Source organism: Camarhynchus parvulus, chromosome 14 (genome assembly GCF_901933205.1).
Source record: "Camarhynchus parvulus chromosome 14, STF_HiC, whole genome shotgun sequence".
Lineage (NCBI taxonomy): Eukaryota > Metazoa > Chordata > Aves > Passeriformes > Thraupidae > Camarhynchus > Camarhynchus parvulus.
The window spans coordinates 3,376,587-3,404,522 of record NC_044584.1 but is presented as its reverse complement, the minus strand read 5'-3'; the positions used below and the strand labels follow the sequence as shown (position 1 = coordinate 3,404,522).

The 27,936-nt window shown below is 40.1% G+C and overlaps 2 protein-coding genes across 4 annotated transcripts in view; one reads left to right on the top strand and one right to left on the bottom strand.

Annotated features, from left to right (window-relative positions):
* IFT140 (intraflagellar transport 140) overlaps positions 1-27,936 on the top strand; it is an 85,125-nt gene that overhangs the window by 41,472 nt on the left and 15,717 nt on the right. The gene's annotated exons all lie outside the window — the stretch shown is intronic.
* TMEM204 (transmembrane protein 204) lies at positions 75-27,898 on the bottom strand. The gene is made up of 3 exons (XM_030958551.1): positions 26,960-27,898; positions 13,977-14,132; positions 75-2,320 (listed from the first exon to the last, which is right to left on the bottom strand). Exons 1-3 carry the CDS (start codon positions 27,237-27,239, stop codon positions 2,076-2,078), a joined length of 681 nt encoding a protein of 226 aa, XP_030814411.1. The 5' UTR covers positions 27,240-27,898; the 3' UTR covers positions 75-2,075.

The following is a 27,936-nucleotide window of genomic DNA, read 5'->3' as shown; positions in this document are numbered from 1 at the left end:
CATCTTTATCTCACAGATTCTAAGCATTCTCTGCTCATTCTTTGTCTATAATACATTGTAGATTATTTTTTGCTAAAAGAGAAAGAATTACTGATAACCTGCAACCTTATGCTGTGTCTAAATAGCAAAAATCGTCATCACTAGAAGAAAATGAACCTTCACAATTTTATTTATACATCTAAAATAATCACACCAATACTGAGTGTTACAGATTTACCAACCACATAGCTGATTTTTAAATTCACATGTACATTATTATAATATGGATATTGCAATATTAGAGGAAATAATATAATGTCTCTTAAATACTCCAATATTTTATTTTAAAAACCACTGCATTTAATCATAACATATTATTTCTGGAATTCTTTTTTTTTCCAGAAAATTAATGCAGGCAAATGAATACTAATCTTAGTTGGTTTTTACAAACCTACTGCTAGAAGAAACTCTTTGTCAGCTTTATGGTGTTTCCCCTGACAGTCTAGAGCAGTGCAGTTGTTCTAGAGCATCAGTCTCTGTGGAGAGTTGCTCATTTGGAACATGGTGCAAATCAGCGGTCGGGGTTGAGTTTCTTATCACATCCAAACTGAGTGCAGAACAGAACTCAAGAACCAGCTTGATGATCACATTTTAACAAAGTGTAGCAATAGTGATAAAGAAGCAAAGCACTGTACTCAGCTGGGAGCAACACAATAGTCCTAAGGAATTTGTAACACTCACAGCTCATGGTCCCTCAAACCTATCACTAATTTTGCTTAGAGCAGCATTCTGAGAGTACTTACACACCTGTCATTGCCTCAGGTTCCTGTATCCCACATACTCCTGTATAATAGTTTTTGATGTGTTGTTTTTCTTTCTGAAAATTATATGCATATGACTTTTGTGAGGCCACGTGCTTCTCAGGGTAAGGCTTATAAACACTATACCTAATTCTAAAGGCATTAATTTTTCACTTCATTATCATATTACGTTATCAGGCAGGTTGTTTTTAAATCTCAGAGTCCTGAAGTCCTGTATATTTGTCTTATTCTTCAGTCTGGATGCTTGAGTGGCAGCTCTATTCTCCAATATTCCCTGTGTTATGTGGCTCTGAGCATTGCTGGGCAGAGCTGGTGTCCTGTCATAGCTTTCTAATGCTACAGCAAATGTTGTAACTAGCTGGAGAGAAAATAAGCTAATTTGGGCTGGAATATTTCTTTCTTGTAATTGTTCCCAACAATGTATTTTAATCACATATCTGATTCTTAGGGAGCCTCCTGTGGACATTTTCCCTCAGTGTAATATTGAAACATTTTTTCAGCAGCATGTGTAGCCTGTTCTAGCTGTGTACCCTTCTCATTTTTAATGTCTGTCTACGCAAAGGACACTAGCAAACCTGTGTCTCAGGATACAAAAGAAATGTCTGAAAAAAAATGCAACTTAATTCTTCTACAATCCCTTTCCTTACATGAGAGGGAGTTAGAGTTAGAGTTGCTTTTGCTTTTTACTCTCTGGTCTGTTCTGGGACTGGGAGCAGGTGTTGCAGCTAATGAGAATCTGTTCCTTGTAAAGAGGTGAATAGAAGGACTAGAAGTCATGAAATTTAGACAGCTTTTAAACCCGTCACTTAATCTATAGTGAGTTTTCTGCTTTCGCAGATTGCCTGTTAACTCCCAAGCTATTGCCATTGGTCTCCTATAGCTTTTTGTTTTATTTTTAAGGAGCAGAAGAACTTGATGCAGACAGAGAAAATGTGTTTTGTTCCCTCTTTCCTGTATTCTCATTGCACACACTTGGTATCTTTTCCAGCTGACCCTGCTGCCATGCAGCCAACCCAACAATTCTGTGCTGTACAGCAGAAGGAGAGTGCAATATAATATTTTATATATTTATATATTTATATATATATATATATAAAATTATGTGTTTTATACATATGTATATAGATGGAGCCCATCTGAATAATGATTGAGGGCCTCTGCCCACTCAAGTGAACATTGTTATGTCTTTCAACCCTTAAATTATAGCATATATTTATAGAAAATAACTCCAATGCAGATCTCCTTGGAGATCTTTCACCTTTCAAGTGTGCTCTTTCAGCATGGTGACTCAACATAGTCATTTTCCAAGCCCTGGCGAAAGCGAGCGGTCAGGGTGCGGCTGATGACGATGACCCGGGGTGCCATGCAGTCCTCACGCCTGTGCAGGATGTTCCAGATGAGAATGGCAGCTGCCAGGGTGGCCAAGAGGCAGGCTCCAATGTTCAGGTAGCAGGACCACGAGAGGTTGGTGTATGGTCCGATACGGTAGAACGTCACCAGTCCAATAACCAGAACAAAACCTGCAAACAGAATGGCAGAGTTATTTTTAATGAGTTATTCTCTTGAATTTCTGCAGTGGCAAAATGCCATAGAATTTCAACATTTACTATACAGACTCACTCATAAGTCTGTAGAGCCTTTCTATCACTATTATGATGTGCTGGATGTGTTTTTGAAGGCATATTTGGGCCTTATGATACATTCAAAGAGAGTGCCTTAAACAGAGGCTCAATATTAAGTTTTAATATGTTCACTTAATTAAAATTTCCTACACCCACTGACCTGTATTTCACCTTGGGTTTTTTCTCCCAATCATTTGAATCACTTACACAGATGTCCTTTTTCTTTCTCCCATTGCCAAAAGAGAAAACAGCTGTATTAATGATGATAATAATAATAATTTCAAAAAATTTTTTTTCACAATATATACTCTTATTCTGAAATTTAAAATATTTATTAAGGCAGGCAACTGTGTAAACTGCAAAGATGATGAATAGCTAAATATCTTACAGAAATAATAAAAAGCATTGTATAGAATCTTAAAAGGGAAGGTGAAATAAATGGAACTTTATGGTCCTATGTTTTCCTGCTGGAAAAAGGTATTATGAGGCAGTAGTAATGTCATGCCTTCAGAAGCTCTTGAAGGCAAAGTTTTTATTGTCCTCATAACTTTAAGCACAGTACTAAGTTCCCTAAAAGGTAGGTAATATTAGAGTAATAACACTGCACTTGTCTAGCATTTCCATTCAGATGTCACAAAGTGATTTGCAGAAAAAAAAACTAAAAAAAGGAAAAAAATCTCAATCTCTTTGGTGGTTACATTACTGATGAATAATAGTAATGTTATTTCACAGGTGAGGTTGTGAAATAACTGTTCTAGTTATGCAGGAGACCCATGTTAGATCAAGGGGAAATCTGCATCCCTTTACACCTCCTTTTTTATGTTACACCTGCCCATTCCTTGAAGAATGCATTGATAACCACGATTACTTTTCTGCCCTCTGTTTATTGTATTATCAGAGAGCCATACGATCCCAAGATGGTTTGGGTTGGAAGGAACCTTAAAACTCATTGCATTCCACCCTCTGCCATGGACAGGGACACCTCCCACTATCCCAAGTTTCCCCAAGGCCTGTCCAACCTGCCCTTGGACACAGCCAGGGATGAGGCAGCCACATCTCTGGGTGCCCTGTGCCAAAGCCTGCTCACCCTCACAGGGAGGACTTTCTTCCTAATTTTTCATCTAAACCTGCTCTCTGACAGTTTGAAGCCATTCCCTTGTCCCGTCCCTCACCAGCTCTCCTGGAGCCCCTTTAGGCCCTGGAAGAGGCTCTGCGGTCTCCCTGGAGCCGTCTCCTCTTCTTGAGGCTGAACATTCACAGCTCTCCCAGCCGGGCTCTGGAGCAGAGGGGCTCCAGCCTAGTCTCTCTTCCTGTACCTACTGTCAAACAAAACTACTTTTCAGCTTTTTAAAAGAAATTCATGGATGTAATCAGATTGAAATAAACAAAAAGAGACAAATATGCCTCACTAACCAAAAAAAAATTTCTCTTTTTTATCCTACACACTTCCTTAACTGTCACCATAACAAAGGAATGTCACTGCCAAAATGACCCCTTCATGAAGGAAGACTGGAATAAATAAATATACATGAACTGCCAGAACATATCTGGACACCATCTTCTAAAGTTCATGGGCAAGGAGAAGTCAAGAGCAAGTCCCAGTTGCTGCATGCTTTTTTCTGTTAGCCACAGTGCCTGTGCCTGCAAACACTGTCTCCGTGGATACATGGCAATCGTGTGACCCCTGGCCCTGGTCCTTGATTTTCCATGAAAGAGCACATCCTGAGTGTGCATTGTATCAAGTTTTTTTCTTCAAAGAGTGCTAGTAATGCAGTGAAGATGGAAAAGACGTAAGTTGCGTACAGATTAAAAAAACACAGAAGAGGGAAAAGACACAAGTTGTATACAGATAAACACATAGAAGAGGGAAATAACATACAAGTAGGAGGAAAAATATCAATCATTACCTAAAGGTGTGACACTTGTACTATTCTGAGAGTCAGTAAAATGAAGGCTGAATCCGCCTCCTCGTAATACAAACACTGAATGAATATTCCTTCAGGAGCTGTCTGGCATCCTTGGTTCTCTTGTGTCTCTACCTAGAAGGTGCTTTGTAACAGTTGCTGACATGTCCAGAGAGGGTTTGGAGTGAAGCACTTCTCTCTCTGAGGACAAATAAGGAGAAATAAGTGCTTATGAAGGAGGAGTAGCCCTTTACTGCTCTTTCCCCACTCTGCTGTTAAAAAAGCCTAATGTATTGTGGCTGGGTTTTAGGTTGTTGATACAGTTGTAAGGACACAGTCACTCCTTGGTTTTGTCAGTAAATCTGGTAGTTATTTTATGGTTCAGCCTAGTTATAAATAAACAAGTTTTATTTGGAGAGAATATGGCCATGTGAAGCGCATTGAGTTGTAGAAATTACTGATCCATACAATAATGGTTTGCTGTTGCAAATAAAATATTTTCCCTTCGTTTCCAGTGTCAGTCTCCAAGTTCAGTTTGTCCTGAGGCACATGGTAGAGAAGAGAGTGGTAGATTAGGTTCTGTTTTGTGAATGACATCAGGTTTTTTAAACTTTCCTCTGAGATGGCTTGGTTCCCCATCTGTGGAACCAGGATGATACAACTTCCTGTGTTTATTTTGTATTTCAGAGTATTGGGAGCAGAGCATGCTAGTTGTGATATGCTTATAAAGAATTTGGATGTCTACATCTTCCTGTAGGTCTTATAAGGATGATACATGCTGATACTGCTTTCCAATCCACTGTTCAATGGATGATAGATGACCATTTTCTTATGAAGGTAGGAAATCAAGAGGAAAGGTGATGCTTGCACCTCCTGCAGCTGAGTTGACCAGCTTCATCTCCTTGTGGTTTAAAATTGGCAGGAAGGAGGGTATTGATATAAATCAAGAAACCCATCTTACTTAGTTTGGCTCATGAGAAGACTTTATGTAATCAGTTTTCCTTTTCAGTTTTCCTTTCAGAACTTATTTGAAATTCATGCGCACTTTCACAGGGAATCCATAAAGTGTTAATTTATTTTTTTTAAGTGTGAAGAAAGTCATAAAACCTTAAGCAGGTGGAATTTTGAGCAGGAGCTGTTTGGACCAGTGACCAGTCACAGGTGCCTCTAAAGGACAGATAGAAATATTAATAAGTGCCTACTTCCCACTATCTTGCAGTATTTTTTTGAGGCTCTCTTGGCAGAGAGATATGGGTTCAGGAATACCAGTTACACAGAGTAAACCTGATGGTATGTTGTGTCTTGCAGCTTAATTCCCACTGTAGGAATATTTTCAATATTTAAAAGTTTTTCCAAATACCCAGCTTTTAATGAAATTATTTCACTTTGTCTTTCTTGCTTTTGTATTACTTATGGCAAATTACTGTCCTAAATGGCTTAACATCTCCGTGTTCCATCTAATGGAGCATTTATCTACCAGGGAAAAGCACTAAGGCTTCCTTCCAGGTCCCCAGATAAAACTATTTTTGCTAGAAGGACTATTTTCCTTCACAAGCCCTTTGCCTGATCCCTGCTCAGAGGAGCAGCCAGTCATGCAAGAGGCTTTATCTCCTTTCCCAGTTCTGTGCCAATGGCTGAGTGAGGTAGAGGGACTGGGTTTGAGAGCTCCTCAAACTGACAGATCACAGGAGCCAGTTGCCAGAGCTCTTGAGTGAAAATGTGCATTCTGCTTCAGATCCTTAGCTGTAGTTTAGAGAGGAACTGACATTAAGAACAGACAAACACATGACAGAGGCAACAGAGGTGGAAGCACATTACTGTAGAGTTTATACAATTAGTTTTACAGTTCTGCAGGAGTCACAGAACTCCAGAATAGAAATGTAACTGAGAAAGTTATTTTCCAGCATTCTTATTTCATATTAGCATGGCTTGATGTGTAAATTATAAATGTAGGAGCTCCAGAGCAAAGGCTGAAGAAATCGTAATAATCCAAAAAACTGAGTTTACATAGGATGGTGCATTTCAAATTTTGATGAATGCTGCTTTTGTGAAGATGATGATGTATGAAAACCCCAAGGTTTGCTTGAATGGATTTTGTCTATAACAGCTTAATCAAACTTGGACTTTTAAAAGCAGTGTTCCAGTGTGCTACATATGTTTTCCTTGCCCTTAGAAGAGTCTTGTTGTCTTCTTGTACACTAGCCAAGAACTGGGGTGGAACATTTACTCTGTCCTCTAAATGACTGGGCAAAAATATGCAGTTCACGTATTTGTGCCATATAATAGTTAGAAGTATCCCTATAAAAATTAACTTTGTTGTAAGAATATTCTCCAAAGCTTATTGTGGTGATTTTCCCATTTAGATAGATATTTGTAACAATGTCTGAATTCAGTTTCAGTATTCCAATAAAACACCTAGAGGAAAACAGCTGGCTTCTCAGACTATTTCCCATAAACAGCTCTACTAAAAATAACCAGAAAATTGCTTTCTTTGCCATCAGGATTCCTGAGCTAACAGTGTGAAATACAGGTTGACAAGGGCTGTAGAAGGGACATATTTCTTTAAATTTATTTATGAAAATATTGAACATTTTAATCTGATTTTGTTTCTTTTCTGTTTTGTAGTGATGACAGGACTTTGAGATGCATGGCTCAATTTCCCTGAATTGATTTTATTGTATATTGTCGCAAGACTGTGCAGAGGCCACAACTTCACTAAAAATCCTGATGAGATTGAAGTACTTTTTTTTTCCCATTGAACTGCTGTTTATCTCTAGTTGTTTCCCATCTGCAGCAAAACAAGCTGGGAGGGGGGTGGCTTTTCCGCTGGGGAAGGAAACAGATAACGAAGTCACTCAGAAGACTTTTGGTTGGAACAGTATTGACTGGTAGTGGGGGTGGGTTGGGAGAATGTTACTTTTTGAACTTACATTTCAGAACTGTATGCTGGATTTCCTGTTTGACTGAGGCAGAACTCGAATAGTCACTTTTTTATTTCTGTGATAGTTTGTTGGGGTTTTTTTTCTGACACCCCTGGATTCTTACTCTTCCTTTTTATTAGTATACTGATAGTGCATTTGAAGAAATACACATTGTTTTTTCTACTTTACCAGAAAGTCTATATTGGGACTTATAATCCCCCTATTTACAGCTTGTCCTGGAGGATGACTTTTGCTGTCAGGAAAGGGAAAAGGAGGAAAATAGAGCAGCCAGAGTGTTGAGAATACACCACCCACGCTTGTGCAGAACTGTAAACAGAGAAGGGAACTATTTCACTCCTTTTCTGTGTACCCCACTAAGCTTCACAGCGACTCCTTTAGCTGTGGTGAGTCATGTGCCTGAATGGGCTATTTGTAGGAGCTCAGCTGTATTTATCAGCATGAGACAGATTCACAAAGTGATTCCTATAGGACTTATGCAAATTATTTATAAATACCTTTTCTTGTATCAGCTTGGCACAAAAGAAGTCTTTATAGTTGAAGGCAAATATGGGGCGTCTGGAATAGTCATGTGCTCTTCATTGTAGCACCAGGCTGGATGATGCTTTGGTTTCTAATGCCACAGGGAATTAGAGTGTGACTATTAGAGTCAAGTGACCTTTGAGGCTTCAGTTGTACATTAAGTACAATAATTTGTTTGAGGTTGGGGTTTTTTTGGTTTTTGTTTTGTTTAGTTCTAATTTAAAATTTCCTTCCAAAGATTTTGGTAGCATGTAACATCTTAGAATTAAACATGTGAGTAGCACAGCTTCTCAGGGGCAATAAGACCCTTTTGTTGCTCACTTTTCTGAATTACAAGGGCTTTCCATTTGTGTTCTTTGAGTTTGTCAGTCCTTGTCTTTAACCTGATGGGAGATGTAGTCAGTGTAAGGCAGTGAATCCTACCTTATGTTGGAAATCTTTAACCAGTTTAGGTCTATTAACAGTGAATTGCTTTTGTTTGTTACTTTTTGGAGGTTTCCTTAGAAATTATGCCAGTCTTTGAATGGAATGGTGAAAAGTATTCCCAGTGAACTAGGCAGAATTCCTCTTGGGCAGCTGTTTAAATAAGGAGGAATGTGCAGACTCTCACACTTGATATCAACTGTTAGCATTGCTTGGCCTCTTGGGTTCTGAGGCAGCTGGAGCCAATTAAAGCTCTGCTTTAATGTAGTAGGCCTCATATCAGGCACAGCTATGGGCTCCTGTCTGGAATCAGAACTATGGAATGTTTTGGGTTGAAAGGAATCTTTTAAAACCATCTTTTTCCAATCCTCTTGCCAGAAGGCAGGAACACCTCCCACTATCCCAAGTAGCTCCAAGCCCCACTCAGCCTGGCCTTGGACACTTCCAGGGATCCAGGGGCAGCCACAGCTTCTCTGGGCAATCTGTGCCAGGGCCTCTCCACCCTCACAGGGAAGACTTACTTCCTAGCATTTAATCTAAATCTTCCCCTTTCCAGCTTAAATCCATTCCCCTTGTCATTGCTGTCTGTCCATGTAAAAAGTCACTTTCTGTCTTTTGTTAAGCACCCTTTATGTATTGAAAAGCCACACTACGTTTTCCCCAGAACCTTCTCCTCTCCAGGTGAGCACCCCCAGCTCTCCCAGCCTGGCTCCAGAGCAGAGGGGCTCCCACCCTTGGAGCATCTGTATCGCCTCCTCTGGGCCCACTCTAATAGGTCCTTGTGTGTCTCATGCTGAGGATCCCAGAGCTGCAGGTGGGGTCAGCCTGAGGAAAAATAGCCTGTGCAGAGAGAAGTAGTTATTGACAGGTGATATTTTTGGACATTTCAGCATCATCTTCTGCTTTTATTGTTCAAGTGCTCTGTTCTTCTCTGGATACATCAGAGGGTAAGAGCTGTGTAATTGGATCCAGCAAGGCAACTGGGTTTGAAACAGTTTTAGGAGACACCTCCATATATATATAATGTGCATGTTCATAAGCAATAAAGTGAATATTTGTGTTGAGATACATCCCGTCTCACACACTTTCCTCTGCAGTACATGTTCCTTATGCTTGCATATCCATATTATATTTGTTAATATCCAAATTATATCTGTTAATAAATTTTTTTACCGTATTTCTGATCAGCATATATGCCCTTGACATTGGGATGCTACAAGAACCTGCCTTCTGCTCTTATCAGAGTTTAGCCTTAAAGAATACAGGCAGATCTTCTTCCTGCTGCAGCTATACCAGATGAGGAGTTCACCAAACTTCTTGTGAGCTACCATCCTTCCCAGTTTGCTGGTTCAGCTGCTCCCGGGAACTATTTCCAACAAAATAAATAATATAGACATCCAGATTTTAGATCTTTGCAAATGTGCTTCCTTTTGCAAATGTGCGAAAACAAAATCACTTTATTGTGATATTTGTGGTCTGCATAAAGAATGGGGAAGTTTGGCACTGAGGGTAAAATAAAATTGACAAATAATGAAAACAGCACAATTCAAGCAGTCAGATTCTCTATTTTTGCTATGATTTTTAGATTTTTAGGTTACTTAGAGCATCTCATTTACTTGCTTCCTTTTCAGGAAGTTTTAGGTTTACAGTTCCATGGAGTTCATAGAACAGATCTGGCTTGAGGGTATCGTGAAGCAAAAACGTGGAAGGAAGTAATACGGAACTCAGGATCACACTGCTATCAGCAATATCTTCAGCCATGTTTTCCAATGGCTGCTGTGCTGTTCTTTTCTATATAGACATTTTCTGAATATCAACTAATCTAAAGTGGTTGGAGAAGATGATTCAAAAATTGTCTGCTTTAGTTTTAACAGCACAGAAATTAGAGTATACCTGAGCTGAGCTTTTCCATGATACATTAGGGGTCTGGAGTGAAACACTTTCATCAGAAAAACATGTTGGGCAAAGCTGGAATGCAATGCTTGAAATTTAGGAAAGATGAGACTAATTTATTTGGCTGTAAATGACAGGCTCAGTGGGAACATGAAACTTTTTAATCTTCAGGATGTTATGTATTAAAGTTATTTAATGCTGAAAGCAGACTGGCAAAATATTAATCATAATTCAGGCTTATTGCAGTCTTGGACATTCAGAAACCAGGATGAGATCTAATGTAAAGGATATTATATCCCAGATTTTTCCTATTAAGTTTCTAATATTTCTCTCTAAAGTCTGTGATAATCATCACTGGAGAAGATCAAGACTTGGCTGGAGCCCCTTAAGGCCTGATCCTGTCTGGGAGGTTAATGTTTGTAGTAATTCAATATCCTCTGAAGTGCTCTTTCTTCCCTGTGCTGTTAGTATGGATTTCCCTTTCCAACAGCCCTTCTGTTGGCTGTTATCCATCCTATACATGGAGCCTGTAACAGGTCCTTGGAAAAAACCAGAAACCCCAAAACCCTCTAGAGGAAAATTTCTGAGCATTGACACAAAATTCCACATAAAATGCTGGTTCCATTTTCACTAGGAGCCTTTTCCAAAGCAAACAGATCACTTTCCTGTTAACAGGGAGGTGTGAGGCTCTGGAGCTTTGGAGCTGTGTGAATCCCATTGCTGTCCCAGACAGCATTGCTGTTTCCTCTCTTCTTTGCTTCCCGGGGCTTGATTTTGTGTCAGAGGTTCATCCTTTTTGAATGACTGTCAAATGCTTGTGCAGGTGGCAGAAGTGAGGAAGTGGTGGAGTCTGGAGCCACTGCAAGCTCTAGTGGATCTTAGATCATTGACTTGAGCTTGTGATAGACTTTGGAGATAATACCTAGCACTCTTAGTTTTCTAAGCCAACAAGAACTTTTGTTCAGGCCATGGGAAACTGTAATGAAGTCCACACAGTTTCAGTTGAGTGAAAACAAGAAAATTGTGGGTTCAACCTTTCCCCATAACACAAGATTTCAGTCTACCAGTGACCACTGTGGTTCTCTTCAGCACTTGTTGGCATAATCCAGGATGAAAAGGTAGAGATCAAGGAGAAGTTGGAATTAGAGGGAATATGATTCAAGATAATTTCTGAAATTACTGAAAGGATGAGGAACTGCAGAACAATTCTTCAGATTATTTGGGTTTTGAAAAGGAAAAACCAGAAGGTTGGTGCTCGTGTTCTTTCATTTGAAAGTGATATAAACAGAAGTTTCACAGCCAGTGCTTCAGAAATGTTTAATAAGATCTAAGTTTGTTCATTCTTAAACATTACCTGCCCTTCTCACACAAATGATCTGCCTGACCTAAAGTACCTTGGCTTTAACTCCTCAACTGAAGCAGGAGAGAGCCTTGCAGGGGTTTCTCTTGGATTCTTTGCATGGGATAAATGCTTTTAAATACAAGTGTCATATTTACTGTTCTGAGGTTTTTGCTCCATATTGCTCCTTTTCTTTGAGAATGACTGAGAGGTTACTGTCTCAGAGTGGAGACTCAGAGACTGAAAATCACCTGTGGCTCATATGATGTGTGGTGGCCACTGTCTTCCCCTTCAATATGTAACTCTCAGTCTCCAGATGCAGCAGCAGCCCTTCATCAGAGCAGTGGATTTGCTGGGCTTTCTCACTGCACATGGGTTTTGTCTGATTTCAAAGGCACATAATCTATAATGTCTAAAATGGTATCCCCTGAGTCCAGTCCAGGGAGTTTAGTGAGTGCAAACTCCTGTTTGGTGAGTGCTAATTCCCAAGGAATCAGCAGTTGATGTAACACTTTTCTGGAAAACTAAGGAGGTCTCCAAGAAGTCTTATTTTATATTGGATTAATGCAGATATGACTTCTTCCCACTTTTTTCAAAAGTATGCATTCTAGAAGACTTCAGGTGATTGTTCTGGATATCAGGAAGGAACTTGTTTAAACAGGAAGTTACAATGAGATAATGAGATGTAAAATGAATATCATGACTTCAAGGCAGAAAACCATCTGATGATGGTAAAGGAGAGTGTGGCATAACTGCAAAGGAGGCTGGGTGGGGAATGGGGCAGGGATAATTACTGTGTTATTTCTGCAGATTCACACAGCACAATGTCTGTCCTCATATCATCACAGGCTGCAGCTCCATCCCTTCACGCCTTTTGAACATAGGCAGGCAGATTGACATAGGCTCCTTGATCCAAAAGCTTCTTCAGCCATTCTCATTAGTGTTTTGTTAATCATTCTGACTGTGGCTTTTCTCCCATGTCCCCTCCCAGCACTAGGGATTTCAAGGTTCAGCTTGCATAACAGGTAATAGCAGGCATTTCCTCCTCCTGTGTCGGGATATCCTGGCGCCCTTCAGTCTCTCTCTGACTGTGTTTAAAACAGACTCCAGCACAGGAAAAAAAAAAAACAAAAAAAAAAAAAGAGCTCAGTCTAAAATTAGCAGCCATGGCAGAAGAAAGGCCCATGGCTGTCCCCTGTGCTGTTTGTCAATGAAACAACACATCCAAACAGGGCCAGAATGCATTTCCGCTCTGGAAAAACAGATCAAGTTTGGAGAGGATGGGAGAGTACAGCAGGCATCATGCTGAAAGTCAGGGAGAACTATCCAGAAGGTATCCACAGTTACACAGACACAAAGGGGCTGTAAGGAGGGCTTTTATGGCAAGGTTTATATCTGTCTTTTGGAAGCACTGTCTCGTGCTTGAGGCACTTGCTGCATCTGGAAGATGGATCAGGTGCTTTGAAGGTTACAGAACCTCTGCAGTCTCCTCCTCTCATCTGGATTTCAGGTTCCTCATCCTTAGTATACCTAAAAAAAACCTAACTATTTTATTGCCATGAGACTGTGCTTAAATCACCTAGGCCAGATTCTGATCTTGTGTTTTTGAAAACCTGAAGTCTCTGTAGTTTTATGCCATTCTTAATATTTTGAGTTGTTAAAGTCAAAATTAAAACTTCAAATAAAATGGTGTTGCTTTATTATAACCTTACATTCTTTACATTAATAATATATATGTGTGTGTGTGTATATATATTTATATATAAATGTTGTATTTTTAATCTGATCTTGTAATCAACTTGATTGTTACTCCATTAATGATAAGTTTCCTGCATGGATATCGTCTACGATTGGATTCTTACTGTAATGAATGCTGAAGTTACTTACTTTATGTAATAATGAAAGGTGTTATTGCAGAATGTTTACACTTTGTTGCCGCTGCTATCAAAATGGAATTGTGATAAACCCATTTCCTCTTTTCCTCGTGCAGTTCTGTATGCAGTCCATAAGAACTGCTATGGGAATTTTATTTATAGCAGTCAGTGGTATGAATTGACTTCAGCTTTCTTTGCTGGATTGCAGATGTATCTGTCAAAATCCAGCTGGTGGTCATTGAGTAAAATTCAGTTAACTAAAATAAAATAATCATGTTTCAACAAGGCTTAAAAAATTTGCTCAGCCCTTCCGCTCTGCTTTCTTGAGTTCCTTGAGTATATTTTGCCCTGCTAAATTGTGGGATTACTGTGTATCCAGTTTGTCTCTTATGTTTGCCTTCCTGGTTTCATAGGAAATAATAAAGGCTTGGGTTTTTTTTGGTTGCCAGAAGCTCATTATGATATATCCCAGTTAAAAGCTTCTGTTCAGGTACTGCAGAATCTCATGGGGAGAACTTGTTGGAGACAATGAACTTGCTTTTAGATATAAGCCTTTTTGCTATTCTTTGTCACCTGAAAGATTTATAAAGTAAGAAACACTTTTCCACCTGGGTTTAAGAGAGACAGCTCTTTTCCATCAGTAGTAAGAAGTGGACTTACTGGCAAGTTGGAACACAGCAGCTATGGCCTCCTCCCACCACTGGGTATCCTGGGAGATGATGGGGAGCTCCATCAGCCCCAGGACGAAGAGGAGCTGGCCGGCAGTCAGAGCCACCGTGGCAATGAGGTTGCAGGCACGCATCATGTCAAACTGCACTAGGAAAACAGAAGCAGCAGAAAGTTACAATAATATAAAATTATGAAAAAGAAAATCCTGACTGAGCAGGACTATAAACTTTGTCAGTCCACAGAAAAAAATTCTTAAACAGCAGTCCCTTCTCCCAGCAGTCCCTTGTTGTAACTGCCTTTCTTGTGGTCTGATTAAGAAAGGATTTTCTTCAGGATATGTATTGATTCCTTCCTTTAGTTGCACAGCATCCCATAAGTATTGCTTCAGTGCATGGAACAAGCAGCTAATTTCCCAAAATGGCCCACTGGTGGTGCTGGAATTCTCTTCACTGAAGATTCTATCTAATTCATAGCCAGAATTGTTTGGGGCAGGATTGGTGTTTGTTTTTTGTGTGACACAGAGTGAAATGGAACCATAAATAGTTTTTCAAGACCCTAAAATAATAATCATTGCTAAAACAAACCAGTAACACCCTGAATTTCTTTTTCCCCTAGTCCCTCTGTATTGTCCTAAAAAACATCCTGTGGATTTTAATGCTTGGGTCTTACTGGTTTACAGAAGCATTGTAGAGAGGATTCTTAATTTTTACTTTTTTTAATGATTTATTAGTCTTTGGGATACACTGCAAAGATCCTTATATTTCTATCTGTGTAATGAAGGAGATGGTTGAAATGAAGATATCAAGGCTTGGCAGTTCTGAATGAGGTGTTAAGGCATAATCTGCATGTACAGGTAAAAAGCTAGTTTTTAAAATAGGGTGTTTTGAGAGTGTGTGCGTGTGTGTTTAAATATATATATAAAAATTTCATATATATCTAACAGTGAAGGTCTACTATTGACCACCTGGCCAGGACAATGATACTGATGAATTACAGTACAAGGAATTAAGGAATATCTCTAGATCAGCTCCCCTGGGCCTTAAGAGTGATTTTAAGTTTCCAGACATCAACTGGGAATATCATACAACAGACACAAAGGGATTCACAAAATTTCTGAAGCATGTTGAAGGTAATCTCGGGTGCAGGGACTGAAGGTCCAACTCAAAAAGGTGCCCTCTGAGATGTGCAATTTGTAAAGAGAGACTTGTGAGCAAAGTGGTAACCTCTTAATAGTGCAGGAACCAGCACTTCTAAAGCATAGGGAATCATGCAAGCAGGAAAGAAGGAGGGTCTGGCTGAGCAGGGATCTTCTTGAGCTGAAAAGGAAAGTGTGTAGGCCAGAGTCTGTACTGAACACCATGACAGGGAAGATGACAAACTTAAAATAAAAATGATGTTGAATGATGGCAGTATGCCCAGGGCCTGGTGACCAGGATGATGAAAGGCCTCGAGGGTAAGACACGCAAGGAGTGGCTGAGATCATTTGGCCAGTTCAGCCAGGAGAAGAGAAGGCTGAAGAGTGACCCTGTTGTATTCTGCACCTTCCTTATAGTGGGGAGGTGCTGGTCTCTGTTGTCTGGTGCCAGGACCTGAGGGAGTGGCTGGAGCTGTGTCAGGGGAGAGTTATGTTGGTTATTAAGAAAAGATTCTTCCCCCAGAGGGTAGTTGGGCAGTGGAATAAGCTCCCCAGGGTAGTGGTCGTGGCTCCAAGGCTGCCAGAGTTGTGGTTTGTGTAGGATGCTCTTAGTGATCTAGTGTTTTAGTTTAAGGTAGTCCTGCAAGCAACAGGGAGCTGAACACAATGGTCCTTGTAGGTCCCTTTCAGCCTGAGATAATCTGTGATTCTCTATTAAAGAACAAATGCAGCAATGATTACAGACACAGACATCCACAGTCTTGGCTAGAAACCTGATTAAAATGTGTCTCCCAGCTGGCTACTGAATGGCTTATATCAACTGCAAAGTTGGGTACTTTTAGTCAGACTTTTTTCCTGCTTTTCCTGTTAACCTGATGGATGCCCTGTTTTTATCCTTTTCCTTCTTCTCTAGCATAAGGTGGGAGTTACAAATATCATTGTTCCACATTGCTTGCTAATGTGTCATTGCTATTGTGAAATAGAAGTTGCACTATGAGTAAGTTGGCATATACTAGAGAAAGACTCTGGAGCAGATTTTTTAGGAGTGCTTTAGCTGGCTTTACCAAGGAGACTGCTAGGAAATGCAGAAAACAAAACTTGATGTAAACAAGAGTAAATTTAATTGTGTTAATCATGATGTCTGACCTACTTCTGTGTTTACCCTTTATTTTACCCTCACAGGCTGTCTTCAGCTCCCTGTGTTCTAAGTAGCAACTCATGATTTAATTAAAATGTAATAAAATATAATATTGCATCTGAGGAGTTAGTTAAGAACCACAGTTCATTAAACTTTTTCCATTGAATAAAATGTTAAGATGGTAACATACTAAGTATTTTTGGCTTCTCCTAGTGAGTTAATTTCTGATCAGTTACTCAGAAAATTTGTTCAAAGATTTTGTGTTTAACTTCTAAAGTTGCCCTTTTAGCATTGGCAGCATTTCCATCTCTTCCCATTTTGAATGCTAGCAGATCATGAAGCGCATTGGATGGATAACAGAATCACAGTCAGATGAGCTTTTTAAACACCAGTAAACTTTGAACATTCAGAGTGTTCTGTTTTTCCACTCAGATGGACTTCTGTAATGCTTGGAGCACCAGTGCTTGCTGAAGAGATAGTAATGACTTTCAAAGGAGAAGTGCCCAAAGTAAGAGCAGGTTTGCAACCATTATTAATACTTTCATTTGGTGACAGAACTATCTGTAGTGTCAGATTAAAAAATTGTTGCCATAATGGATTCTCTTGCCTTGCTTGTATATAGTATGCAGGAGCTCAAAAAAAAAAAAAGCCTCTGTATATAAATAACCTTTAAAAGTGTGAAGTTTATGCCAGAAATACATACTGGCCCCTGACAGAAATTAACATCAAATTTTTGCTTTTGCTCCTATTTGTGACTTTTTAACACTTAACTTAACTTAAAAAGTATTACAGACTTAAAGCTTTGCCACAGGTGATGTTATATCATGCATACTAAAAATAGTACATTTCTGACTGTGACTCAGTTGAACTTCAGATCAACTCAGTTGTATCTTTACAAAATAGTTATTTGATCATTGTCCTGTCCTGCAGCTGGAAGTGCATTGAATGGGTAACATGATCTTTGCTGCTGTTTGTAAGAACTCCACACTTAGGGATGTTTCTTGGCCTAATACACTACCACTATTCAGAGACATGTGGAAATGCAATGGGTATTTTGTGTAGCTGCTCCTGTTAACCAGAAAGAAGGTTGCACATGGTCCATGGAACTGCAGCAGGCTGATGATTTGTAGAATAAGAAGGACGTAGCTGGTATGATTTCATTAAATGTGAAGAAAATTATGTTTATAGAATAAAGTATTACAACCTGAGTACCTTCCCATCTGTCATATGAGAGATGTTGGTTTATTCTAACAGGTTTAATGTATGATCTGTCATCTTTTGGTTTTGTTCTAGAATTGCAATTATTCCTCTTAGGGAAAAAAAGCAAACTTAGGGCTCATTTTCAGGTTTAACAATTCTATGATTCTGAGATCATCAAGTCAAGCTGTTCCCTCAGCACTGCCAAGGCCCCCACTAATCATATCCCCAGGTGCCACATCTACACATTTGTTAAATCCCTCCAGGGACGGGGACTCCACCCCTACCTTGGGCAGACCGTCAATGATGTATAACTCTTATAATAATGCATAAAGTCCATTCTTCTTGCAGTAGAGCTTTTTAATTGTATTCAGCCTAAAAATGTGAGGTGACTGTGCTTCCTTACTCACCATTGTGACTTTGCATGCTGTCAGCTCAGCACATTGTAATTTTACTTTGTATGTACACAACCCTAAGCTGAGCCTCTGCACCAGCATCTCTGGCCTCTTTTTAGTGATGACAGCCAATGGACAGTGTAAATCAAGAAAGGGAATTGAGTGTGCAATGTTAAAGTATTTCTTCCGAGCTCAGCCCAATGCTGTTGAAGAGGGAAATCTTGTTGAGGAAGGCCAAGCCAGAAAGCTGTTTTCCTGCTTGAATGATTGCTCGATCCAGGAATAAACATTTATAATATCTTATAAAACTGGCTGCAATATAGTTTTTGTAAAAGCTGTGAAATGTAGTATTTATCTTTGTGCTCTTTTACTCTATTTTAAATTATATGTACAGCAAAAATGCCTCAATAGCCAGCTTTAGTCTATTTTGATGAGTTATCTATAGATTTAATAATTAGTATAAATTTAGGATCAGCTGTTCAACTATTTCAGCTTCATTTATAGTAGCCATGATTCCAGTGTAACTTTTTGTGGCCACTCCAGACTTCATTAACTTTTGTGTTTTGTTTGTTAATGACAGTTTGTAAAACCAGATGGTCATAGTGGGTTTAGTGTCTGCACAGTTACTGGTGGCATTTGTGTTAACCCCTCACTTCTAGAATCTATTGCCTAAGACTGTCATGACATAGGTATTTTGGATATTCTTCTTTTTTTGTTTTGTCAAACTCATTATTGTTAATGTCAGTTGTGTCTTGAAATTTAACTGTGATGGAGTTCTCTGTGGCCAGAGGTGGATGTTTCCTGTAGCTAGAGGTCAATAATTCCAGCAGAATAGACCTAGACTCTGCAGAAAGTGTTCATTCCTTTGTGTGCATCTGACAGGTGAAAGAGAGAGGACAAGCCCTCCATCCATACCTTTTCACCTCCCTTAAGATGCAGCTTGGCTGTTGAGAGCTGGAAAGGATTGGAGCTGAATGACTCCAAAAACTCTGCTCTAAGTGTCTACTGTTTATCAGCATACAGTGCTAGTCTCTGCCTTTTTCCTTCCTGAAGCCCACTGTGGGCCCCATTTTCTCAGAGAAGCAGTTAATTCCTGGACAGGGCATCCAGCTGGGACTCTTGTCCAGCCAAGGGTATTGGCTTAATGAATTCTGCCTTGTTTAAAACAGGGATCAATCAAGAGTCAAACCCCAAACTCTTAAGGATGAGACCAAGTCAGATTCCTTGTTGTTGCTCACTTCCTAAACCATCTCTATCCATCTGGATTAGAGATGTTAATTTGATTTTCTTATTTACAAGCAGCAATTTTGTTGTTGTGATCCATGACAGGCCCAGAACTGTTGGTGTTATGTTCCAGGATAGACCCAGGACTGTTTGCAGAAGTAGGTTAGTCATACTGGAGAGTAATTTGCAATGTTTTGGGATGATGAGAAAGGATGATCTCACCGGAAGATCACATTATGTTAATTGCTTAAATGCAAGCATTTCTTTCCCTTTTCTGTCTGCACTGAGGGGAAAAAAACAGTTAAATGGGAATTCAAGCATTTTAATGGTTAAGAAAAATGGCTCCAGATAGTTTCATAGTAATCTAAAACTCCCCCTGGGAAAGACCCTCTTGATAAACAAAAAATTTAGTGCAAACTTTAATCCAGCTTCTGTGAGGAAATTATTAAGTATCCAGCCCTGGGAAGAAGCTAATGACCACACATTTATTCAGTGCATGAGGACAGTGATGATTCCTAAGCATCCCTGTATGGCTTCACAGTCTCCTGATGGCCTCTGAGATGTAGGGGCTGACTGGGAGTGTGCTGTTATCCCTGTCCACTGTGGGACACTAAATCTGTTGCATCTCAAAAATGGTACTTAAATTCTTAAATTGCTCTTAAACTCTTAACAATGCAGGATGGGTTATGCTCAGCTGAGGGATGGTGCCACCTTAGCTTGCTGTGAAGCTGATTGCATCTATGATCACATCCATTCTTTAAATCTCCTGAGGGATATTGCTTCTTAGTTTTGTAATGAATGGAATTTAAAAAAATACTCTATTGATGCTATTTCCGATGGTTCTTGGGTTTATTTATTAATTACTTGGTGAATTATTGAGGACACATTCTCACATGTACTTGTTTGTCCTTTTGAGTGCTTCATGTTCATACATTATTCTGGAAAAGAGAATAAATGGTTGTGTTTCTGAGAAGAGATTTCTAATTGATTATAGATGAAACTGGTAATGCTCCTTACACTTAAGTTGCTTCTCTTACTTTTGTTAGAACCCTTTTTCCATTTCTTCTCAATGTGTTAGACTTTATCTTCTTTTATCTTCTGATAAAAATCTAACTAGATAAGTAATTAGGTTTTATCTAATATAATCAGAGATTCTAACTGAACATGCCATTTTCCTCTTAGAACTTGTTTTGCTGAGCTGTTATCCTGAGATAAAGAATGCATCATATTTTTCAGCCTTTTGGAGTAATTTTTAAAATCCACATTATAGGGACTTCAGAAATGCAAACCAAGTACCAGGATTAGGAAAAGCCAGAATAGTGTGCTTGAATTTAAAAGGATGAAAGGCAACAGGATGAAAGAGCAAAGCTTCTGTCTTGCTCACTCTTACTTATGGTCTTGCTGTTCATTAACCTGAGTTCTGACCTGGAGAGCTGCATTCAGTATTAATAAATAATTTTAGAAGAAATCCTTAAAATTAAAAAAAAAAACAAACCAACACTTCAGTCAAACTTTTGGCAATGAATCGTGTTTCTTTTGTTTTGCATGTCAGCAAAGGTGAGATGTGCTGAACAGTCTCTGCAGCTGCCATGGAAATCAGTTGAAGCTGTGCCTTGGACACCAAGAGCATTAAGAAAGTGCTCTTGGTGTCCAAGGTACAACTGTACTTCATTTTACAACACAGGCATAGGAGCTCAGCATTTACTGTTAAAACAATTCTGAGATAATAGGGGCAATAAATAGAACCACTGTAATTATCAGCATCATGCTGTGCCTCCCAAACCTGTGCTGTATTTATAAAGCCTTTGACATTTAATTTCTTCTGACAATTTAAACATGTGGTATTTATATTGCTAAGCTCTTTGAGTATGAATTAGGAAATATATGGAAAAACTTAAAAAGTACTTGTGAAACAAACTAAGCCAAATGTTGGCAGTGTCTCAGTGCACCTTTGCATGATTGTGTCACTGAGACAAAGGAAGGTTTAAAGAGAAGCTTATGTGATGCAAGTGTATATTGATGGTCAATTTTTTTTAAAGTGAAACAGTTCTGGATTTCTTTTTTGCCTCGTACCCATTCCACATGATTCTGTTGTTTGCAGGTCTTACTGACTTTGTCCTGAAAAAGGAAGTCTCACCTGCTCTTCTTAAAAAATCTTTGCAAGTAGCCATAGAGCTTTCAGCAGCAGGAGTCCTCAGTACATTCTGTTGCTGCATGAATATCTTAAAAATTATGAATGTGTGGATATTTCAAAAATTCTTTTGTTTTTTTTACCTCCTGGGAGACTTTCTGAAGCATGCAATTTATGCTTTTTTTTTTTTTGCTTAAAAAATAGTAATTTAAGGAAGAGTTAAGGAAAAGGAAGGAAGCAGGGAAAGCCCAATCTGGTTTTGCACAATTACAATAAAGTTCTGATGTGACAAACTGGTGGAATCTTCCAAGCCTTTAGGTATTTTAGAACTTAACCATTCAGCTCATCTAAGTGTGAAACTTCAGATTTCAATATTTATTTTGAAAGGCAGACAGATCTTGTTGGGGAGAGTGTGGTTGGGGGGTGTTTTTTATAACAGCTTCACTTGTTACTTTTGAAGACATGTCTCCATTAACTATTTTCAGTATAAGCAAGTGCTTATGGTTAAGTGACGGGCCCTTGCAAACCCAGCATTGAGAGCCTTCAATACAGCGATCAGTTTTAATAGGCACAGCTATTTCTGATGAGATATGAGTTGTCTAGATATCATGATTTGCTTCTTTATAAATCTCAGCAGGGTATTCTGATAAATGCATTCATCTGAAATTTTCAAAAGCTCAAGAGCCATTTTCACTCATAATGCTTTAATTGATTTAAAAGTCTTGATGGCAAGAGTAACCAAGCTCCAATTGCTCTGACAGTACATATGTGCAACACTTGTGGATGTACTGCATTGAAACATGTATTAGGTTCATTTTCCTGTCCCAAATTCCAAGGAGTTTTGCACTTTTCCAAAATGAGTACACAAAATTGCACCCTGAATTAAAATGAGCATTCACTCTAAATTGAGAAGCCGTGTCTCTCAGAATTCATCTCTACTGGCCTCCATCATTAAATTAGTAGTGTCACTTATTTAAATGTTTCTCATATTTCAGATATTAGGATGGGAAATCACAAACCCTGAGCTGCCAGCTGCCCGTGCTGCCTCATCTCTGTGTCTATCATGCTATGTATATAATGTGTATAATTAGGTTTGGGGCTTTTTTTAATCTGATGGTAGTTCCTGTGTTCTCCAGATGCCCTTGGCCTCCTTTCTGGGTTTCTGTGTATGGAAATATATATATATGTAGACAAGTAACATGTTTACAGCACAGTCTGCTGCTTGACTCAGCCTAGCTTCCAGCCAGCCAAATTTCAGAGAAATTGGAAATTTTGGAGACATTGGAACTTCATGTAAATGCAGTGGACATGGCATTAGGGTGAATGGCTGCCTCTGTATCAAACCTCAGCTCCTCATTCCCACTCTGAGCAGCATCCTGCCTCAGCCAGCAAATGTACCTGTGTCCACGTGTGTGCAACAATCACCTGTCCAGGCTGGACAGGTGTTCACCTGACGTACTGTGGCAGTCATGTAGCTGCTCCTGATGCTGTGCCTCTCCCTGGCATCAATTATACTCCTCGGTAGAACTGCAATTCCCACAAGCAGTCCAGCTCTGAGCATCAGAAGTTGAAACACACATCCTGCTGTTGCAATTTTCCTTATGTCTCTTGCAGCCCTGAAGAACCCAGTGAGGTTTTCTATCTTTTAAACCCCTCCCCATTCCTGAATTTCTACATTGTTCCTAATGTTCTTGAGACAAGGAGGGACAAACTGGGACCTCGGCTGATGAATAAATCATCTCCCTGTGCCCATCCAGAGATAGCCTCAGAGCACAGCAGAACTTAAGGGTATATGTGAACTCTACAGTGTGGTTAAAAATATCTGTGATGATTTCAAGTAATCTAGTGTGTTCATGCAGTATTCCTGGCATGGTACTTGGTCAGGACCTCGGTGGCTTTGAGAAGGGTTGGTTCTGAGAGGCATCAGTGCTGGTGTAGCTGCGTGTTCTCGCCACTCAAGGTAGCTCATGTGTCCCGCTGTGGGGCCACATCTCTGGGTGTACTGCCCTTGCTCGCACGTGACATGGGCACAAAGCTCAGTGTTGACTACTCATGACCTGCTGTCTTACTCCAGCTCTTATTGAGGCCATGAGGCTACTACCTCTGGGCTTTTTTGAAACATAAAGAGATGCAGGCAAGAGCAAAATCTTCCAAAATTTTTCAACAGCTCTGAAACTGCAGCTCCATAATCTTTGTCAAATGTCTTTGCCTACACTGAGGTGACAGGAGAGTTAGGCTACCTGGCCAGGTTTCCTTTAAGTGTGTGAAGAGGGGCTATACAACCTGAGTTCTCAGTGAAACGTTGAAGTTTGTATCATTCAGTGGTTTGTCCAGGCTATAAAAGCTTATATGTATGTCCTCACAGCTGGGCTGATTCTCAACATAGGTGAAGGTTTCAGATCTGACAGTTTATTACCACTAAAAAAGGAGCAATCTCAGCCCTCCTTACACTTTTATCACTTAGTGTTAGCAGCAGCACTTGTTGGACTCTGATACCACTGCTTAATCCAACGGAAAAATATCTACCAAAAACCCTATCTCACCCTATGTCCAGAACTTCCACCCTAACCTGGGGATTCTTTTGCTGTTAGTCATCTGAACCATCACAGAAGCTGTTCAGCATCATAGGGCATTGAAAGAGAGGTGCAGGGCTGCACAGCAAGAGGGAGAAAGAGAAAGGTAGATAAAGAAAAGTGAAAGAAAGGGCCTGGGATCTCCACTTTCAGGAGCAGTGAGGTTTGAAGGACAGACTTGAAGTGCTTTCCCATGGAATCATTTGCCCGAGCTTCTGATGCTGCGCCTTGCAGAAGTAGTTCACATTGCAACGTTTCATTTCCCTGTATTTTTAATATAATTTGCTCCTGCCCCTGGCTTTCTTTTAGGGTTTTTTTGACATTTCTAGGAAGAAATCCTTCCCTGTGAGGTTGGTGAAGCCCTGGCACAGGCTACCCAGAGAAGCTGTGGCTGCCTCTGGATCCCTGGAAGTGTCCAAAGCCAGGTTGGATGGAGCTTGGAGCAACCTGGGCTAGTGGAAGGTGTCCGTGCCCATGGCAGGAGTTGGTATGCAAGGGACTTGAAGGTTCTTTCCAACCCAATCCATTCCATGATTCTGTGATTTCAATGGGAGAAAACAGCAGGCAGAGGAAGTCAGTGAAAAGCAGGTTCTAGAATGTATTTCTCTTTGCCAGGGAGGAAGCCAGCTTATAGCAGTGCCTATAGTTGGCTGTTAGATACATACTGCATGTACAGGAGTCTTAAGTATATGGACAAGCAGATTCCCAAAGAGTTTACAGTTTTTCTGTTGAACTGTGAGATAAATAGCTTGCTTCTCAAATATGTATGTCTGTATGAGTATATAAATACATTGTTTCACATAAACCAGATTGTGGCCTCTTTTGCATTGCTATTACCAGAACAGCTTTTCTGTATTGTTCTGCAAATGGCATCCAAAATACTTTGTGGTAACTCAGTATTAAGGAAGGCATTGTCTTCCTTCATATAGTTATTTTTAGATGAATGTATGTATATGCATACACACACACCCCTGCATGTCTGTGATTTATCTACAACTGACAGATGAGGATTGCCATAGGTATTGCTAAAATAATGTATGATTTCTTATTAGAGAAATTCTTTAGGATGACAAATCCATGGATGCAAGATCAGGCTCATAGTAACCATGTGTACATGCACGGAAACAAAATTGTCGTAAAAATAAATGCCACAGTCATGTTTCCTACTGAGTTTGTCATGACAGCTGCAGAGGAGGGATTTTCCTTTAAATGCTTTATCAAGATTCAGAATTGGCCTTTGCTTACTCTTTGCTTCCAGATTAAATAGGGAACGGATGCTTTACTCCTATACAGATCAAGTCCCTGGGCTTGAAAAGCGTCCTTTAAATTAGAATTTTAACAGTGATTGTCAGATAATTCTTCTGAGCATTTGACCATGCTATAATTATTACTTGGAAATTTTCAAATTTTCTGTCACATTATCCTACTATTTGACATCAGAAAGTGCTGCCCAGAGGGTTCTGCCATGAAGCTAATATCTCTCCTTGTTAGGTACCACACACTGCCTGCCCGGCACACAGCAAGAAATACAAGCTTGTGTGTTGAAAATGCTGCAGGAGCCAAATTCACTCTGCAGGAGCTCATTCCCGTACTGACTACATAACATGTATTTTTACTATTTGTGAATGTTACACATGTTCTTCAGGTTAGAATTGGGCTTATCAGTATTAATTGGGGAAGTGATTCCAGAGATGAAGCTGCAAAAACACATCAAGGAACTTCTCCCACAGTCTAATCCTTTTTATAGCCATTTATTGTAATAAAAAGTTCTTTCAGTTAGAAGTATTGAAAGGGTAAGGACTTTAAAACATTTGAGAAATTTTCTGGTTTTGATTTATGCAGCTCAGTATTAGAAAATGTTCAAAAATGTTTCTGTATAATTTTATTGGAAAGTATAATCTATAATGGGTCCACATTAAAGCATTTTTAAAAGAAATTCCTCTAATATTTCTTTGGTTTCTCTCCAGAGGGATCTAAGAAACTCCAAGGACCAATTTCTCTTTCTCCACATTTCAAACCATGAAAAAATCTGGTTTGAAATAATGTATGTTACAGATGCTGTAACATACCGTCCCTTGGAGGTACCAGAGCTGTTTTTGAGCATCCTTGAAATCTTGGGAGAATCCTGTAGTCTGTTGAGGCATGGACTTTATAGCCATTTGTTCTGTTAAATTCCATGCCTTGAAGGGTGTAGTGGAAGCACTGATTCCCCTTTGAATGGCTGCTCACAGCCCAGCTGCTGGCAGTGGAGGGGGTTTAGGGGAGAAACCTCTTGGCACCGGGGTAGTTGTGGTCCCAGCCACGGTGTCTGCAGGTATTTTGGACAGTATTTAAGGTCCCTTTCTACCCAAGCCTTTCTGTGATCCTGTTCCAGCACAGTTCTGCTCTGGGAGAGCAGGGTTGCACAATTAATGCAATGAATGTGATAGGTAAGGTTTATTATTTATTAATCAGTTCTGTAATTTTCATGTCGTCCAGTAATTTTCCCTAGCTCAGTGTAAGCTATTTGCATTCTTCAGATCCCACAATCTGTGAAAGTGCAAAATGAAAAATACACCATGGGTAATGATTTTTGTAGTCACCAAGTTGTATATTAATTGCATTTTTTCACCAAGAAACATAGTTACACATTTTAAGAGCTTTCTCAATTTTACATGTTTTTACCACGACTATTTTTGACGTTTCTGCTCCTGACATTTCCAACAAAAGCAAACAGAAGGGAGAAAGAACTCAACATGTTGTTCATTGCAATACCTTTTTGGGTTTGGATTTGTGGGGTTTTTTTTAGTTTTAGGGTATTCAGAGCAACTGTGGTTGCTGTTGTATTGAGGAGGAAGGGATATGTTATGACAGGAGCCCAGGAGGGAGAAGTGAGCCCAAGATGTCTCTGAACTTTGGGCTTACACTTCTTGGATAATTTTTTCAAAGCAGATCAATTCCTGAGCTATACAAACCAGGCAGCACCATGCAGATGACTGGTTTTGAGGGGGAATGAGGAGTTTAGTTCACTGGTGGACATAATACTCCTTATTTTCTGAAATTAATTTATTTGGGAATGAATGTGAAGAGATGTTTAGACTAAGACAGACAGCATGATTTCAGGGTTAGGCCATTGAACTCCTGGGGACCCAGATGCACCCTATCAATTGTGTCTGCAGAGAAGATAAGAGGCTGCACTTACGTTTGACAGTGCTGCGTGACTCCTGGAACCCAGCTGACTCTGAACCCCAGCCCAGGACTTCACACTCCTGCTCCTCTCCTTGCCCATGCCTGGCACTGGTGCTTGCAGCCCCTCTGCTCCGCTCTGCCAGCCAGCACATCCTCCAGAGCCCCACACTGCGCTTGCGCCCGTCCTCCAGCGTTTGGTACACCCAGTTGGGGGTAAAGGCAGCCGCGTTGTTAAGGATGAGTGAGACTAGAGCTACCAACACAGCTGTGGCTACCAGTTTCTGGACAGTCATATCTGACTGTCAGCTTGCTGCCAGACTCTAATTGCAGACAACACGAGGTCCCAGTCAGCTGCAGCACATTGAAATTGGGCTGGGAACAGGCGGCTGCGCTGGGTGTTACAGGGCGCTAGAGGACATCACCGTTCATTCTTGAAGTCAATTCCTGAGGGATTTCTGACCAAGGAAATGAGAATTTTGTGAGGTAGATAGGAGAATTCCATAAAATAAGAACACAAAGAAGCTTTGTTGTCCTTCCCAGCGTTGACTTATCCACCTTCTTGCACTTTGATAAGTAATGCCAGTCTTGTGGTGAACTGGATGACAGGGAGGTCCATTCCGTATTGGATGGAGTGAATCCAGACAGAATCCAGTCTCAGAGCAGGAGAGCTTGAGCTGAGGTGGGATAGGATGCTCCCTGTAGCCTGCCGAGTGCTGGGTCCTCCAAGCCAACCAGTGCTGCTCCAAAAGCCTAGGTTTGGGTGCAAACTTCAGAATATCCTGCAAACGGTGACAGATATCATCCTCTCAAAGCCAAGCTGAGCCAGAGGGGAATGCGGTCACCCCAAAGGTGATCTACAAGTCTGGAGTATCTCGAGGAGGTTGCTCTGCCCTGTCCCTCTCCGAAGAGCCGAGCTGTGAGTGCCGGGACGAGAACAGCCACTGCGGTGAGGAAAAGGCCCCCCCCCCTCCCCACCAAGAGGAAATGGCT